This window comes from Neophocaena asiaeorientalis, unplaced genomic scaffold (genome assembly GCF_003031525.2).
Source record: "Neophocaena asiaeorientalis asiaeorientalis breed wild unplaced genomic scaffold, Neophocaena_asiaeorientalis_V1.1 scaffold407, whole genome shotgun sequence".
Classification (NCBI taxonomy): Eukaryota; Metazoa; Chordata; class Mammalia; order Artiodactyla; family Phocoenidae; genus Neophocaena; species Neophocaena asiaeorientalis.
In genome coordinates this window covers 342524-359987 of record NW_020174060.1, presented here as the reverse complement: position 1 = coordinate 359987, position 17464 = coordinate 342524, and the positions used below count along the sequence as shown (strand labels likewise).

Here is a 17464-nt window from a genome sequence, read left to right as displayed (position 1 = left end):
ACTGCCAACGGTTTGACTTGAGCCGACAACACATAGAAAGACATGGCCAATTCAGGGACTAGGTCTTGGATGGTATTGACAATTTGGAGTATTCAGGGGAGTGTAGCAAAGAATATTTTTAAAGTGTATAAAATAGCTATACAGAAAATAATGAAGGAACTGAATAAGAGTTTCCAGAAGAAGATACTTGGCGAGGAGGCGGATCTGAAGAAATTTGCGGGCTGTTGATGCGTAAAGCAGAAAACAGACAAAAGGGCTCATATTTCAGGATTTCTCCACCAAAAGGAGAATCTAAATAAGGTGTTCAAAAATGGAAGAGGGTACCATTAGCAAGAGAAGGTTACAGTTGAACAGAGACCTTGTAAAGTTTGATGATTTTAACCAGTGTAAAACGAGGTTAGGTCTTGCGTAAGAGAGTAATGTAAATGAATGCTAATATGTTTCTCATTTTATAGTTGATAATTTTGATTTCAGTCTAGCAGTCAGTCATCTATAGCATTAAGACAATATAGGATTAATGCAGGATTTGAGAGCCAAACTCTTTGATCTGCCCCCTTCACCCTCAAAAGTAACTCTTCTGCAAATATGCTCCAGTGCTTACATTTTTAACTCTTAGGAATCCCTTGCTTAGGGTTTCATTAATTATGACTCCACAAACCCCTGGTTTAGCACATGTGAAATATCTACGAATACAAGATACATGGTTGTAGGGAACGGAGCACGGGTGTCAGGGGGAGAAAACAACGGGCCTGAGAGAAATGAGTGCACACGAGAAGGTCAGGTTCGGATCTCTGTTCCGAGTGATAGGAGAGCCGTCTCGCTCACGTGACCCTCAGGAGACCTTATGAAGGCATTGCCCTCTCCAGTCAAGCTTGACGTGCAGGCTTGAAGGGTGAGCGGTGAGGTGCTGAATGGGGAAAATTGCACCCCATAGCCCCACCTGGCTACGAAGGATTCTGTTGTCTGGTCTTCTGGTGACATTTACCCATTTTTGCACTGTGTTATCTCATGAGGCTCAAGTGAAAAATGGAAAGGACTGTTAACATTTTTAAATGGTTAAACAAGGACAAGAATAAAAACAAACACATACCAAAGGAACAGTTATTGCCCGAAGTGCCAGTAAGCGATATCACCCAGAAACGTGGCTGACAGATTCCTTCCCTAACCCCTAGCATGGACAAGTGATGGTGAACATGTACCAAACTATGCCCACCTGTTCAGGGGTCGCTTGTCTCTGAACCAGCCCTGCAGCGTGACAACTGTATTCTGACCGGCTCTCTGAGGACCGAGTCAGCTTTGATGGGTTTGTGAGCTGGGGAGCGTGCTCCTGGGTAAGCGGGGGTGTCAGGCTCACTGGATATGGTCAGAAGGGCTGGGGAGCTCTAATGTCACAGGCCTTAGATCATTGGCCACAACCCTAATTTTAACCATAAACAAATGACGCTCAGAGGCCTTATGAGTCTTGCCCATAAACCACAGCGGCAGCCTGATGCCCACAGTCTTCATCTTCTGACCTCAGCCCACGTTCTTTTCACTCTACTTGTGTATTAACAGGAGGCACAAGTCCTGAGATGAAAATGGGAAAGTCCAACACTGAGGGGGTTCACGGGGAAAACCAGCAACGCTGAGCTGATGGGAAAGTCCTAAAGCCGCTCACAGGTTTAATGAGTACTGTGGTGGCACTCAGAGAGGGAAGATCTAATGTATTAGTAGGAAGAGGCGGAGACGATTTTAGGGAAAGTCTAGGAAAAACCCTTATATAGCTTAATGCAGTAGAACAAGGGCTTTTGGAGTTAATACACTCCCCTTTGTTAACCCCAGTATAGTTCTCCAGGTAGGAATTCAAGTTCCTGTCATTGTGTGAGTGTGTCTCACTGCCAGCGGGTCACATTTATAGGAAAGGGGGCCTTGCGACCATCTCTAACCACCCTAGCTTAACAGTCTACCTGCTGCCTGAAATGTCCTCCATCTCTAGGAAAAGGAAATCGTGGCCCAGTGTCCAGAATAAATTAACCTCTGAAGCAAATTCCTCCACAGAGGTGCTAATCCTTAGAAAGGGTAAGACCTGACAGCAGAAGAGGCTGGGAACAGACTGAGGGCTGAGCACCACAGTAGTGGTGTGTATGTGGGGGGTGTGTGTGTGTATGTGGTGTGTGTGTGTGTGTATGTGGTGTGTGTGTGTAGTGTGTGTGTGGTGTGTGTGTATGTGGTGTGTGTGTGTAGTGTGTGTGTGGTGTGTGTGTATGTGGTGTGTGTGTGTAGTGTGTGTGTGGTGTGTGTGTATGTGGTGTGTGTGTGTAGTGTGTGTGTGGTGTGTGTGTATGTGGTGTGTGTGTGTAGTGTGTGTGTGGTGTGTGTGTATGTGGTGTGTGTGTGTAGTGTGTGTGTGGTGTGTGTGTATGTGGTGTGTGTGTGTATGTGGTGTGTGTCTGTGTGTGGTGTGTGTCTGTATGTGGTGTGTGTGTGTGGTGTGTGTGTGTGTGGTGTGGTGTGGGGTGTGTGTGTGTGGTGTGTGTGTGGTGTGTGTGTGTGGCGTGTGTGTGTATGTGGTGTGTGTATGTGGTGTGTGTGTGGTGTGTGTATGTGGTGTGGTGTGTGTGTGGTGTGTGTGTGTGGCGTGTGTGTGTATGTGGTGTGTGTATGTGGTGTGTGTGTGGTGTGTGTATGTGGTGTGGTGTGTGTGTGGTGTGTGTGTGTGGCGTGTGTGTGTATGTGGTGTGTGTATGTGGTGTGTGTGTGGTGTGTGTATGTGGTGTGGTGTGTGTGTGGTGTGTGTGTGTGGCGTGTGTGTGTATGTGGTGTGTGTATGTGGTGTGTGTGTGGTGTGTGTATGTGGTGTGGTGTGTGTGTGGTGTGTGTGTGTGGCGTGTGTGTGTATGTGGTGTGTGTATGTGGTGTGTGTGTGGTGTGTGTATGTGGTGTGGTGTGTGTGTGGTGTGTGTGTGTGGCGTGTGTGTGTATGTGGTGTGTGTATGTGGTGTGTGTGTGGTGTGTGTATGTGGTGTGGTGTGTGTGTGGTGTGTGTGTGTGGCGTGTGTGTGTATGTGGTGTGTGTATGTGGTGTGTGTGTGGTGTGTGTATGTGGTGTGGTGTGTGTGTGGTGTGTGTGTGTGGCGTGTGTGTGTATGTGGTGTGTGTATGTGGTGTGTGTGTGGTGTGTGTATGTGGTGTGGTGTGTGTGTGGTGTGTGTGTGTGGCGTGTGTGTGTATGTGGTGTGTGTATGTGGTGTGTGTGTGGTGTGTGTATGTGGTGTGGTGTGTGTGTGGTGTGTGTGTGTGGCGTGTGTGTGTATGTGGTGTGTGTATGTGGTGTGTGTGTGGTGTGTGTATGTGGTGTGGTGTGTGTGTGGTGTGTGTGTGTGGCGTGTGTGTGTATGTGGTGTGTGTATGTGGTGTGTGTGTGGTGTGTGTATGTGGTGTGGTGTGTGTGTGGTGTGTGTGTGTGGCGTGTGTGTGTATGTGGTGTGTGTATGTGGTGTGTGTGTGGTGTGTGTATGTGGTGTGGTGTGTGTGTGGTGTGTGTGTGTGGCGTGTGTGTGTATGTGGTGTGTGTATGTGGTGTGTGTGTGGTGTGTGTATGTGGTGTGGTGTGTGTGTGGTGTGTGTGTGTGGCGTGTGTGTGTATGTGGTGTGTGTATGTGGTGTGTGTGTGGTGTGTGTATGTGGTGTGGTGTGTGTGTGGTGTGTGTGTGTGGCGTGTGTGTGTATGTGGTGTGTGTATGTGGTGTGTGTGTGGTGTGTGTATGTGGTGTGGTGTGTGTGTGGTGTGTGTGTGTGGCGTGTGTGTGTATGTGGTGTGTGTATGTGGTGTGTGTGTGGTGTGTGTATGTGGTGTGGTGTGTGTGTGGTGTGTGTGTGTGGCGTGTGTGTGTATGTGGTGTGTGTATGTGGTGTGTGTGTGTGTATGTGGTGTGTGTGTGTGTGGTGTTTGTGGTGTGTGTGTGTATGTGGTGTGTCTGTGTGTGTGTGTGGTGTGTGTGTGTGTGTGTGTGTGTGTGTGTGTACATCGGTTGCCACACTCTCTAAGGAGCAGCCTCGGCAGAGTCTAGAATGGCCTTTCCAGAAAAGCTAGTGCCTCTGCTCTACTCTTTGTGACCCTCAGACTCATCAATTCTGGAATCTGTCAAGACTGGAAACCAGGATTGAAGGGAAGTGTGTTCTCCTAAGACTGGGTACTTCAGACTCCCTGATGTAGTCGGGTAAGGAACTGCGGTCAGGAGTGTTAAAAAAAGACATTGTGAACCTGAATGTCCATCAACAGATGAATGGATGAAAAAGATGTGGTACATATATACAATGGAATTCCATGTAGCCATAAAATAAAGAATGAAATAATGCCATTTGCAGCAACATGGGTGGACCTAGAGATTATCATACTAAGTGAGGTAAACAAGACAGAGAAAGACAAATATACGATATTACGTATATGTAGAATCTAAAAAAAATACAAATAAGCTTATTTACAAAACAGATACAGACTCACAGACATGGAAAACAAACATGGTTACCAAAGGGGAAAGCGGGGAGGGATAACTTGGGAGTTTGGAATGAACAGATAGACACTACTATATATAAAATAGATAACCAACAAGGACCTACTGTATAGCACAGGAGACTATATTCAGTAGCTTGTAATAACCTATAATGGAAAAGAATCTGAAAAAGAATATATGTGTATGTATAACTGAATCATTTTGCTGTACACCTGAAAACTAAGACAACATTGTAAATCAACTATACTTCAGTTAAAAAAAAAAAAGACATTGTGCAAGAAAGAAGGAGAGGAAGTGAAAGAGACTGATACTGGGTAACACAGGATTGAGCAGAGTATGGGGGAAAAAGAGGGAGGGAGAGGGAAATGGGAGTTCACGCAGATAGATGGTAACTTCCCTCTTCTCCCAGCTTCACTTCCTTAATTTAATCTCCATGTACCAAATCAAGATTATGCAACTCAGCTTTCTCATGTGTCTGTTGCTCAAGAAACCCCCACTATAGGTCACAGTTCATACTTCTTGGCCTGGAATTGACAGATTTACATCAGGCTTCAAACTTTCTTCGTAGCCCCATCTCCATCTATTCTGCTACCTTATAAAGGACACAGCTGTAGGCTTGGGGTCCTGAAAGTTCCCTTCCCCGCTCTGGCCCCAAACTCATTCTCTAAGTAACGTTGTTCAAGTTATTCAATTTTCTGAATCTTATTTTTACTTCTTTAGATATGGAGATAATAATCTTTACTTCCCAGTGTGGCTGTGAAGTATTAAATGAGAAGAAGGTATGAAACACAGTGTTCAGCCAGAAGTAATCACGTGGTAGCTCACCTCTGCACTTTTCCCCACCAATGCAATGCTTACTTCTACCTTCAAACTATCGTTCATGCCATTTCCTCTCACCTGTCTGTCTCTCCACGTATCCCGTCCTCCCATCCTTTAGAGAAAACCTCCTCTCTGACCTCCTACCCAGCAACTTGAGATCACTGGACTCCTCTTTTCCACAGGTATCAGTCCTTGTCTTCTCATCAATATACGAGGACACCTGCAGAGATGAAGCCACATTGGTTTCTTCTTTTTTCCCTTACGTCGTCCTCTGACGCATGACAGGCACATCAGAGACATCTGACTCTACTTACTGTTTATGTACATGGCCACCTACTCTGATCCCCAGAATCACGGAAACTACCCCCAGGAGCTACTTTGCAGAATTACTGTGTACTAGGCCAGAGCTGCTCAACGTGCATGAATTGGAAACTCGTTATAAATGCAAAGTCTTGGGCTCCCTCCCCAACTTACTGAACCAGAAACTCTGGGAGTCCAGCAATCTGCGTTTTTTCAAACCCTCCAAGTGAGTCTGATGCAAGGTCAAATCCGAGAACCACTGGGCTAAGGCATTTTCTGTAGAAGGTCTTTCATCTCGGATTAAATCAGCTAACGGGAGACCATAAGCGGGATAGACAAAGCACATCTGAAATGTAAAGGTTTAGGGTGCGAAAGTCAGCATTGGACCCTCTCATCTGAGATGAACCTAAAAGAAAGAAAATGTAGAAGTGCTTTGGGCAATCAGGAAATGTCCTAGATGTCCTACATAGGGAGAAAGCCAAAAAGTTAAGGTGCCTCAGAGATAACCCCCCTACTTCTGTTTATAGTTGGGTAGAGGGCACCTGATGGTAACCCAACTTCAACAATACAAATGATGACAATGCCCTAGGGCAGCAGTCCTCAAAATGAGGTCCTTGGGCTAGTAGCATTCGTATCACCTGGGAACTTGCTAGAACTCCCACTTTTCGGGCTCCACCCAAATCCTACCTGTGTTTTCCCAAGTTCTTCAGACGATTCCGAGGCAGGCTAAGGCTTGAAAACCACGGTGCTAGGTGCTGGGGCTACATGCTTTACATATATTTTTCCATTTAATTCTGACAATCCTATCAGTAGTTTAAGTTTTTTCCCATTTGAAGATGAAGGAAATTAGAGTCAGATTTGCCTAAGGACACATAGCTGGTTAATGGCCAAACAGGAATTGAAATGGTCAGATTCCAAAACCCCATTGAGCATACGGAGGATGTCTTTTGGTCATCGGTGGTCACTGATGGGTAACTAAAAATGACGGAGCGGTTTGGGGGGACCTGTGGAAGACAGGAAGTTAGAACTAGAGCAAATAGAGCAATCTCTACAATTTCAATGGATAATATTTGTAGTGGAATAACTGAGGACATGGAAAGGAGACGTGACCCATAGGCCAGAACCCCTCTTCAAGGCAAGGGGCTGGCACCCCTCGGCAAACCAAGGGCGGGCGAATAAGCCAGGACTGCAGGCAGTCCTGGATACTCTGGGCACTGATCCATGAAATGACCTCAGTATAATCAGAACACAAGGAAACGTCCTTGTGCTACTTTAGTATAATCAGAATGATGGGAACACAAGGAGATGTCCTTGTGTTGCTTCTGAGCTCAAGGACGAAGCACGGCATGTCTTCAGGAAAGCCCACTGTTGCTTGTGTAATCAATAAAAGCATATGTTGCTGCTTTGGCATTTCTGGAATGTTAAGAAAGCGAGTCTTAAGATGTAAACATAGATAATGCGTAAATAAAAGCTACCACAGCAGGACGGACGGCGCTGTTTTGCCTGAGCGAGCGGCAGCCCTCTACTGCTGTGCTTCGGCACAGTTCATCCCGTGTGATGAGGTTGCTTTCGGAAACCCTGTCATAAGATAAACTGCAACAATATGGCACAGTTCATCCCGTGTGATGAGGTTGCTTTCGGAAACCCTATCATAAGATAAACTGCAACAATGTTCAAACCCAGGACCTGGCAGCATGTTAGATCTGAGGTGCCCATCTCTTTTAAAATATCCTACACTTCTGAGAGCAATGGGTCATAGGCTACACTAACCGAACCTTCCAGCCTATACCTGGTGTTTGAGGACTTGAAGCTTTACCTCTTCACTTGAACTACTTCAAGCCCCTTGGACATCCTTCTAAGTCTCTCCCTTTGTGCTGTTTTCTTTGCCTAAGCAAAGAGCTTTACTCAGAAGAGAGGAGCGACAGTTCAGAGATGGTGGGCTGCAGCTGAGGCTTGGCAGAGGGGATTTCAGTCCCTTCAGATCGTACCAGATAAATAGGCTCTCTGCCCTCTGGCAGGATGGAGCTTGCCTCAGGAGCAGCTCGGGGTCTTGTGGTTTCCTTTCACAGACAGAATCGCAAACAGTTATTTTTCACTCTTGGTTAAAAAGAAACACCCAGACACCAAGTTCTTCTCAAGACATAGTTGAACTTAGAACGAGAAGTGAAAAATGAAAGAGTCTTATGCAGGAAGTGGTTGGAAAGGAAATGAAGGGCTGACAGGGTGCTGAGCACTGGGGAGGGTGTTAGGAAATAGATTGGGGCAGAGACCTCAGTGGGCTCACCTCAAGGCTCACAGCTGGGTCCTTCTCCAGCTCACTTGAACCACGATAGTTCTGTTTCCGTGCACTGAGGGGGCGGGGTGGGTGGGGAGGCAAAGGATGTGAGAGAGGACATTGAGGAGGACCCCAAAAATGACACCCAAGTGCAGATGATGTAAAGCAGGATAAGGGACACGGTTTTCGAATCCATTCTTCACATAACTCACAATCGGGGCCGTGGCACTGCAACCCCAAGTCAATGTCAGAGTGAGTTTCCATTGTTTTGCAAGAAAACATTCAGGATCCAAACTTGACAACTGCCTGCTTCAATCTCCAGCCTCATTGCTACACAATCTGACTTCCTGCCTCTAGGTTCTAGCCATCCTCACCTTCCTTAATACCTGAGAGTTCCGTGCTGTCACTTGCCTTGGAATATGCTGCTACTTATTCCTGGAAACACCGCCAATCCCTTTCCTCACTCACTTTTCAAGTTCAGCTCAAACAATTTTACTTTTTCTCAGAAGTCTTTCCCAGCTACCCCCCTCCCATTAGTTTAGTTTATCCTTTATACATTCCCAATAGCACCCTGGCATTTTGCTTCGTAACATTCACTATGCTATAGTCTTTGTTTAACATCAGGCTTGCCGAAGAAAGGAAGAAGTGATGGTGAAAGGTAGTGATGGTAAAAAGATTGTTTTCTTAAAAGATAGAACCAGAATTCTTCTGGAGTGCAAGTATCTATTTGAGAAAAACACCATGGTTGATACGTTTGGAAGGAAAATGAGACCCCAAAACCAGATACAGCTAGAACCAGGCCAATCAACGGGAAAAGAATTTCTTTGTTTTAGAAATGAATAAGATCACTCATGAAGAAATGCAAAATTTAACTATTATCAAATAGAAGCCAGCAATAACTTAGATGAGAAAGATTAGTCCCAAATATGCAAAGAAGGTTCAACATCAGGAAATATTTTCATATAATTTAATGCATTATAAAGCTATGGAGCAACATAATCCAGTTATCACCTTAGTGTTGGAAGGTAATTTGGTAAAATTCAGCATCTAATAACTGGTTACTTTTTTTTTTTTGCGGTACGCGGGCCTCTCACTGTTGTGGCCTCTCCCGTTGCGGAGCACAGGCTCCAGACGCGCAGGCTCAGCGGCCATGGCTCACGGGCCCAGCCACTCCGCGGCATGCGGGATCCTCCCGGACCGGGGCACGAACCCGTGTCCCCTGCATCGGCAGGCGGACTCTCAGTCTCTGCGCCACCAGGGAAGCCCCCTGGTTACTTTTTAAATTTCCATCTCAACCTCAAAGCCCACACCTTATTTAACTGGAAGCATTGAGGTATTGCCACAAAAGTTAGAAACAAGTTAAGGAGGCCTACTATACTGGGATTATTGAACATTCTTCTGAATACTAGCCACAGAAAACAAACAGTGGACAAAATTGGATGGTTATTTTCAAAACTCCAAGAGGAAGAAGTAAAACGATCATTTTTGGCCACATAAAGAACTTCTACAAATCAATGTCAGAACGATTTACAACAGAATTTAAACATGAGTAACAAACACACGAGAAGATAATAAAAAAGGCATAGTTCTTTAACATACAAAAAATAACTCGACCACATTCATGGTGAGTAACGCATATAAAAATCACATGAATAGAAGTTTTCATTGATCAGATTGGCAGATAAAATCATGAACAAGGATATGGGGAAATTAACAAAATGCTGGTGTAACTAGCTTGGTTAAAATTTTTATTGTGGACAATCCAGTAATATCTCTCAAAATTACAAATGCATCTACCAATTGTCTAGCAATTCCATTTCTAGGAATCTATTCAGGTGATCCAATCATCTATTGCTATATAACAAATCACTCCAAAACTCAGTGGCATGCGGCTTCCCTGGCGGTGCAGTGGTTGGGAGTCCGCCTGTCAATGCAGGGGACACGGGTTCGTGCCCCAGTCCGGGAAGATCCCACACGCCGCGGAGCAGCTGGGTCCATGAGCCATGGCCGCTGAGCCTGCGCGTCCGGAACCTGTGCTCCGCAACGGGAGAGGCCACAGCAGTGAGAGGCCCACGTACTGCAAAAAAATAACAAAACTCAGTGGCAAAAGCAGTTTTATTATGGTCATGATTTTGTGCCTCAGGAAGTCGGGCAGAGCACAGAAGTTCTCCCCTGCCTCTTCTCCACGCAGACTGGGGCTTCAGTCGGTGGGGACACTGGCCTAGCTCCACACCTCTGTGCCTCCCTGCTGGTCAACTGTGTTCCTTGATTCCTCCCTGTTGCATCTTTTGGGGCTGGAATGTTCCAGGTGGCTTCTTCACGCCTTCACCAAGGTGACAGGACTTTACTCCTGGTGGTTTTGATTCCCGAGTTCACCATAGTAATGTAAAGTCTGAGGAATTTAAAGGGATTATTGTCAGCTTTGTCCATTGAGAGAGGAAGCAGATCAAAGAGCGGTCACTGTGGCTACTGAGTGCGGGTGACTTTGTGTGGGAATGAACTGGTGAAGGAGTGGGTAGAACAGTCCACACTTGAGGTATGTCCATGTCCAACTCCAAGGAGCTGACAACTATCCTTACCTCATGGTATGAGATGTTCCACAAGGAGACGATTGTGAGCCATCATTTGAAACCATAGACAAAGAAATGTGATGGAAGGAAACTCGAAACAGACATCTCTTTGGGTTCCCTTGCTTGCAAATGTACCTCTTTTTGTAATGTAATACTGCTGATAATTGCATCTTTTAGTGGAATGCTTCTGTTGATGTCTTGTTTGATGTAAAATGTCTAAAACTTTTTAAATTAAAATTTTAGCCATTAGGATCTTCCCTGGTTGTCCAGGGGGTAGGACTCCGCAGTCTCAAAACAGGGGGCCTGGCTTCAATCCCTGGTTGGGGAACTAGATTCCGCAGGCATGCTGCCACTAAGGGTTCGCATGCTGCAGCTAAAAAGCCCGCATACAGCAACTGAGACCCAGCACAGCCTAAATAAATATTTTAAAAATTGTTCAGCCATTAATCTTTACAGGTATTCCATGAGATGACCCTTCTTACAACTCTGAGCATCCTTTGGAACTAGGTCTTCAGCAGCTAGTTCTTTGCAATGTAAAGCTAACAGCTCCTCACACTTTTCAGTAGACAAGTCGCTCAGTCCAGCCTCTTTGAAAAGCTCCAGGTTGGGTCTTTCGTTGTTTGTTTGTTTGTTGGGGTTTATTCGTTTGTTCACTGAGTTTTTGCTTTGCACCCATCACTTCGGTGAAACTTTGAAAGTCAGGCGTCCGTCGTTCCTTCCCTGCTTCACCAGTTCACCCCATACACTTTCACCTGCACTGAACAGCCATTGTGACTTGTTTTTGATTTCCCTCCACCCTCCACAAAACCTCTTTTCTTTTTCTCTTCTTTTTTTTGCGGTACGTGGGCCTCTCACTGCTGTGGCCTCTCCCGTTGCGGAGCACAGTCTCCGGCCGCGCAGGCTCAGCGGCCGTGGCTCACGGGCCCAGCCGCTCCGCGGCATGTGGGATCCTCCCGGACCGGGGCACGAACCCGTGTCCCCTGCATCGGCAGGCGGACTCTCAACCACTGCGCCACCAGGGAAGCCCTATTTTGCATTTTCTTAGGAACCTCCATACTGTTCTCCATAGTAGCTATACCGATTTACACTCCTACCACCGCGTGATTTCTCCACATCCTCACAAACACGTCTCTCCTGTCTTTGTGATGATAGCATCCTAACAGGTGTGAGGTGATAACTCATCGTGGTTTCGATCTGCATTCCCCTGATGATTAGTGATGTTGACACCTTTTCATGTACCTGTTGGCTATTTGTATGTCTTCTCAGAAACAATATCTATTCAGGTCCTTTGCCCATTTTTTAATTGAGTTATTTGTCTGGATACTTATCCAATAACTTTCTTTTATAAACCAAAAATATTTGGGGTATTCAAAAGAGCAATATTTTAAGCTTTTGTTCTGAAAAAAATGTTTTTATATAGGTACTTTAGTGAATTTTACATGTGATTTAGAAAATCGATGGGCTTTGAATTTGATATTGCATTATACGTGTTTTCATAAAAAACAATAAGAAATAGGTCCCTGTTAGTATTTTGACACAGAATGGTTTGTTTTTAGGAAGAGATTACTGATATTAAGTAGAAGACTGCATAGTAAAGGATGTGGAAGAATGCAAAACGGTGATAATAGTTAGTGTGTGACAAAGCAGTGGTGTCCACCCGTGTCCCGGGACTCCACTGCGTTTCCAAACCTCTCTCATAATGAGGTCGGGGCCTGTGATTGTTTCTCATCAGTGGTTGGGAGAGAAAGCAAAGTGCACCACTACTAATCTGGGATATTTAAAGGCTATCTAAGTCCCACATTTTCTCTGCCCCTGCTGTGGTGAACATCATATAAATAAGGGGAAAAAAGCACTTGAGTGATTTCAGCTTTGACCCCTTGGGTCATTCTTCCTGAATGTAGAGACTCAGATTATTATTGTAGAAACTGCCTAGATCATTGCTTCCCAGGGGTGCCTCCCTGACATTGCAGAGCTGGACAGGAAGGAAAAGCAGGGAAACCATGAGTGAGTTATTTCCACATGCGCTGATGGACGTGACTGTTACAGTCAGACAGACATGGGCTTCTCCCGGGTTCCCCTTTCTGTACCCTCCCCGCTCTGCACAGTGCCCTGTCCTGTGCCCCTCACACCCAGGCTCTTTCTGCCCCCCAACCCAGCAGCACTTGCCTTTAGGACAGTCACTGCTACGGTGTGGATGAGGTGCCATTCCTGCTGGGAGGAGTTGAGGGGTGTTCATTCAGGCAAACCTGTAACTGCGGGGACACAGCCCGAGTGGGAAGGAAACAAATCTACCAGCATCCCTGGCGCCCCTTTTCTTCCTGTCCAGTTTAAATGATTCAAACATTGTTTTTTTCACTATTGAGAAAAGACCATTGTCCATGCGACAACAAATTATTCATTAAATTTTGCCATTTTAACTATTTTAAAAAAGAGAATCAGACACAGACATGTGCTGGGGCTCACTTGCAGTGAGGAAACTCAGTGGAGATTCGAGAGGGGAAGAAGCAGACTAGGTTTCCGGTTTTCTGGTTTGTTTGGTTTTCTTTTTCTCTTCAAGCTGAACGGGCAAGTCACAGATTTCACTGGGGAGGCTTCTGTTTCTTTCAAAAATAGGTAAGTCCACACTCAAGAAAGTTCTGCAGTGTTGATTTCTAGTTCCCAGGCTAAAGAAAAAAATTTTTAAACAAATTTGCCCTATTTTCAGGGAAACAATTTAGAGTGATGGCATTTGGCTTAAGTGAAGCCAGTTTACAGGGCCTGTAAACTTCACGGAATTTAGATTACCCATTACTGGCAAAGAGAGTTTTGTTTGCATAGAGCCAATAAAAAGTGCTAACTGGGAAGAATTTGGTCATTAACTCATGCATTTTCTCTGCCTTGTCGCTTGGTACAGGCTGCCAGTTTTAAGACACTTTTCCCTGCGTAGGAAAAGGAACTAACTGGCAAGGCTTCTACGTGGAAAGAGGAAAATTCAAGTAATTAACGGATCAAATGAAGTGTATTTCTGGTTTAAAGGACAGTGTACTTTTCTGGAGTCGTGTTCTTAATTCATTGAGCCTCTCAGCAAGGACGCAGCGTGGAGGGAGGGGTTGGGCAAGCTGGAGAAGGATCAAAAGAAAGAGCAGTCTGAACCTGGGACCCAAGGCAGACCTAGAAAGGACGCAGAGGGAAAGGAAGGTGGGTGGCCACGGAAAGCAAGAGTGGGCGCGGAGGTCCTTCAGGGAGGAGGGTTAGTGGAGGAGAGGTGGGCATGGAGATAAGAAGAAGTAGGTGGGGCGACAAGCGAAACCCATCTTCTGACGCACTGGGTTGACTCTGAGCAAGTTACTAAACTTCTCTGTAAAATAGAGATAGTACTTCTTTCCACCCACCTCCTCAGCCTTGTGTAGACAAAGGAGGCATGGTTGTGAACGTTCTCTAGAAATATACGGTTCTCTCATGAGTCGTAACTCAAAAATGATAGTTTTTTAATTGGTCTCTGGTCTCTCTGTCCCTCAGGAACTGCCATGAGCCAAAAGGAATGCAGTCACTCTGGTAAGAAAGTGACTTCCTCTCTGTGCCTCTTTACCCATTCTGTGCTTATGTTGTATAAAAATCATGCTATACTTTGAAGCAAAGCATAAGTGAGCAGCAGCTTCTTCACTAGAGAGGATCATTTCACAATGTTCATTTCAGTATTTCCCTGGTCTAACCATTTCACTGGTGGTCGGGACCACACCTCTGCCCAGCCACGGTCAGAGGAGCCGTCTTTGGTCCTGGAACAGTCAGGTTACTTCCCCCACCTGAAGACGGAACCCACTGTCTTGGCTACCCGTCTCTCATCTCCAGAACATTTGCCTTTTACAGGGCCAGAACTGGATGATATAGGCAAATTTTGAATGACAAGGTATGTTTTTAATTCTAACTCATCCTCCAGATATGTGTTTCTAGGAGCCAACATGGCAATGCCCTGCAGACCTAGAGAAATCTAGAGTTTTAAAAATCATTATTTTATTTGATAATAGAGTCAGCTTCTATTTCAGAAATGCCATACATTGTGAGAGTAGCTTTTCCCAGACTTTTCCTTATCATTAAAAATATTCCATTGGCATGATCAGTGTGGTAATAACAAAGCAAGCTTATTCTTTTTTTTTTCACCTTTGTTTTTTTTAATTGAAATATAGTTGATTTACAGTACTTTCAGTTTTACAACAAAATGATTCAGTTATACACACACACACACACACACACACACACACACATACATATGAATAGATTTTTAGATTCTTTTCCATTGTAGGTTATTACAAGATATCGAGTATAGTTCCCTGTGCTATACAGTAGGTCCTTGTCGGTTATCTATTTTATATATAGTAGTGTGTATATTTTAATCCCAAACTCCTAATTTATCACTCCCCTGCCTGTTTCCCTTTTGGTAACTCTAAGTGTGTGAGTCTATACCTGTTTTGTAAATGAGTTCATTTATATCATTTTTTTTAGATTCCACATATAAGCGATATCATACAGTATTTGTCTTTCTCTTCTAAGTAAACTTGCTCTTAGCAGGACCATATACAAAGAGTCAACAAGCTCAACATGCCAGAGGATCAGAGCTGAGAGTCATTCTGGTGGGCAAAACAGGAACTGGCAAAAGTGCTACGGGGAACAGCATCGTCGGGAAGGAAGCATTTGAGTCCAGGCTGAGCGCCCAGTCCTTGACGAAGACTTGCAGTACAAGTCGGGGAAGCTGGGGAGACAGAGAGATGGTTGTTATTGACACACCAGACATGTTTTCTGGGAAGGACCCCTCTGATTCCCTGTACAAAGAGGTACAGAAGTGCTACTTACTCTCCGCACCAGGACCGCACGTGCTGCTCCTGGTGACACAGCTGGGCCGATTCACCACGGAGGACCAGAAGGCTGTGAGGAAGGTGAAGGAGATCTTTGGAGAGGATGCCATGAGACACACAATTGTCCTCTTCACCCACAAGGAAGACCTCAAGGGAGGCTCCCTGATGGATTACATCCATGGCTCAGATAACAAAGCCCTAAGCGAGCTGGTGGCTGAGTGTGGGGGGCGAGTGTGTGCCTTTAGTAACCGTGCTAAAGGGAGCAATCGGGATGACCAGGTGAAGGAGCTAATGGACTTGACTGAGAGCCTAGTGATGGCGAAAAGGGGTGGCCACTACAGCAATGGGCTGTACAGCCTAGTAACAGGGTCAGAATGTGCAACTGTGCAGTCAGAGGAAAGATTACAGGACTTCAAAGAGAGCTTTGTAAAGTACACGGAAATTCAGAGGCGTTCAGCCATGGCCAAAGCCCTAATCCTAATAGTGATGTGTATTCAGGTGTTTGTCAGATTGCAAACTCTGTTATTTCGTGTCTTGCACGGAATGTGCAATTTCTTTTACCGCTTACTGTTTACCATGTGCCATTTATTCTGTCGCTTACTGTTAATTATACCCCAAAAATTAATGGTGATTTTTAGAAAGACCATTAGACTGGACCGCAAGACTCCTATATTATAGTTACAATCAGTGGTTCTCTATCCACTGTCATTTAGTGGGTGAATCACACACTGTACCTCCCCTGTAAAATACAGCGCCTGACAGCACCAGACGTTTGAGATTCTGTGAAGTGCTTAAATCTTAACATCATTCTATTTGTTAGTAAACCAAATGGTTTTAAAAGTTACTGTTTGTTTTGAAATATAGCTTTTGAAACTTGTAAACATAAAATTCCTCTCATTTGCAAATCTCTAAAGTCAGTTTTATGTCCCTAAAAACTACTTTTCTTCTTTATACTATTACTATTTCTACTGAATATAACAAAAATAACAATAAAATTTCTACTGGATACAGTACAATAACAAGTAAGCTGTAGAATTCCTGAGATCACATGTCTTTAATTCTGTGCTATGGTTTTATCCTCAGAAGATGGTAAGTGAACACGTGGCTCACTTCTGTAACACAACCAATTCGTGCTCAACAATCACACGCGGACACACTCACACATCAATAGTCTGTTTTATGTGCATCAAATTTGCTTAACATTGAAAGAGGCTCAGCCAGATTTTACCCCTGGTGCCCATTCCCAGTTAGCATTGAAACTCACATAGAGGCTTACGCTTCAGACAGGATGGTGGACTGAATAGTTTGGAGCATCATCCTGTTAAACGCAACTAGAATTTTTAAAAATAAACACAGGGCTTCCCTGGTGGCGCAGTGGTTGAGAGTCCGCCTGCCAATGCAGGGGACACAGGTTCGTGCCCCGTTCCGGGAAGATCCCACATGCCGCGGAGCAGCTGGGCCCGTGAGCCATGGCCACTGAGCCTGCGTGTCCGGAGCCTGTGCTCCACAACGGGCGAGGCCACAGCAGTGAGAGGCCTGCGTACCGCAAAAATAAAATAAAATAAAATAAGAAATAAATTAAATAAAATAAACACAATCTTTATGACTGATGAGCTCACTAGAAAATTAGGAAAACTCCAAGCATGAAGCAGACAATACACATAAAAAGGATGTGGAGCTAAAAGGGGAGTTGAGAGCCATGAGGACAGGCAAACCCAGAAGGCAAGGTTGACCTACAGACAAACGCCTACATCAATCCCAAGATGAAGAAACTCAACCTTGGGTTGTTGGTAAAGTTAGAGAGCTGATTCTGAGGTCTCTGATCCCCAGGCCCAAACCTATATTAAACCTTCCATAATATTATAGATTCTAATATAATAAATTAAATTTAAAGTATTTTTTAACCAAATGTAAAATATTCTGTTTTTTTATTTCTTCTTATGCTCATTTTTGTATGATGTGCTTTTCAAGGAATTTTTCCATTATACTCAAGTAGTTGAATTTATTTGCAGAAACATAAAATATTTTATCATCCCTTTAATATGTACAAGAGCTAAATTATTGGGTTGGCCAAAAAGTTCGTTTGGGAACCCAATACTTGTTCCTCTTCGAATTCTGATATTGGCAATTTATGATTATTTCTTTTTGTTTGATCAGCATGGCTAGAAGTTTAATTTT

At 44.6% G+C, this 17464-nt stretch overlaps 1 protein-coding gene across 12 annotated transcripts; it reads left to right on the top strand.

Annotated features, from left to right (window-relative positions):
- Positions 1-12608: 12608 nt before the first annotated feature.
- On the top strand, positions 12609-16708 carry GIMAP2 (GTPase, IMAP family member 2). Of its 12 annotated transcripts, none has more exons than XR_003004444.1 (5): positions 12609-13070; positions 13351-13634; positions 13956-13991; positions 14304-14343; positions 15003-15138. XR_003004444.1 is itself a non-coding variant. In XM_024754428.1 (4 exons), the coding sequence occupies exons 3-4, from the start codon at positions 13964-13966 to the stop codon at positions 15962-15964; spliced, it is 1008 nt and encodes a 335-aa protein (XP_024610196.1). In that variant the 5' UTR covers positions 12752-13070; positions 13384-13634; positions 13956-13963; the 3' UTR covers positions 15965-16706. The 12 variants fall into 12 exon arrangements, 8 of the variants coding, with proteins under 8 accessions (XP_024610196.1, XP_024610194.1, XP_024610197.1 ...); XR_003004446.1 differs by having other exon boundaries at positions 15000-15135; XR_003004443.1 differs by lacking the exon at positions 13351-13634.
- The last annotated feature ends 756 nt before the right edge of the window (positions 16709-17464 follow it).

What these genes read in the sequence shown, in the direction of transcription:
- GIMAP2 (XM_024754426.1), top strand. Translation starts at nt 13,964, where the DNA reads ATGAGCCAAAAGGAATGCAGTCACTCTG. An exon ending in AAAGGAATGCAGTCACTCTG is followed by an intron (nt 13,992 to 14,984) that starts GTAAGAAAGTGA and finishes TTCTCTTCTAAG; the next exon opens with TAAACTTGCTCTTAGCAGGA.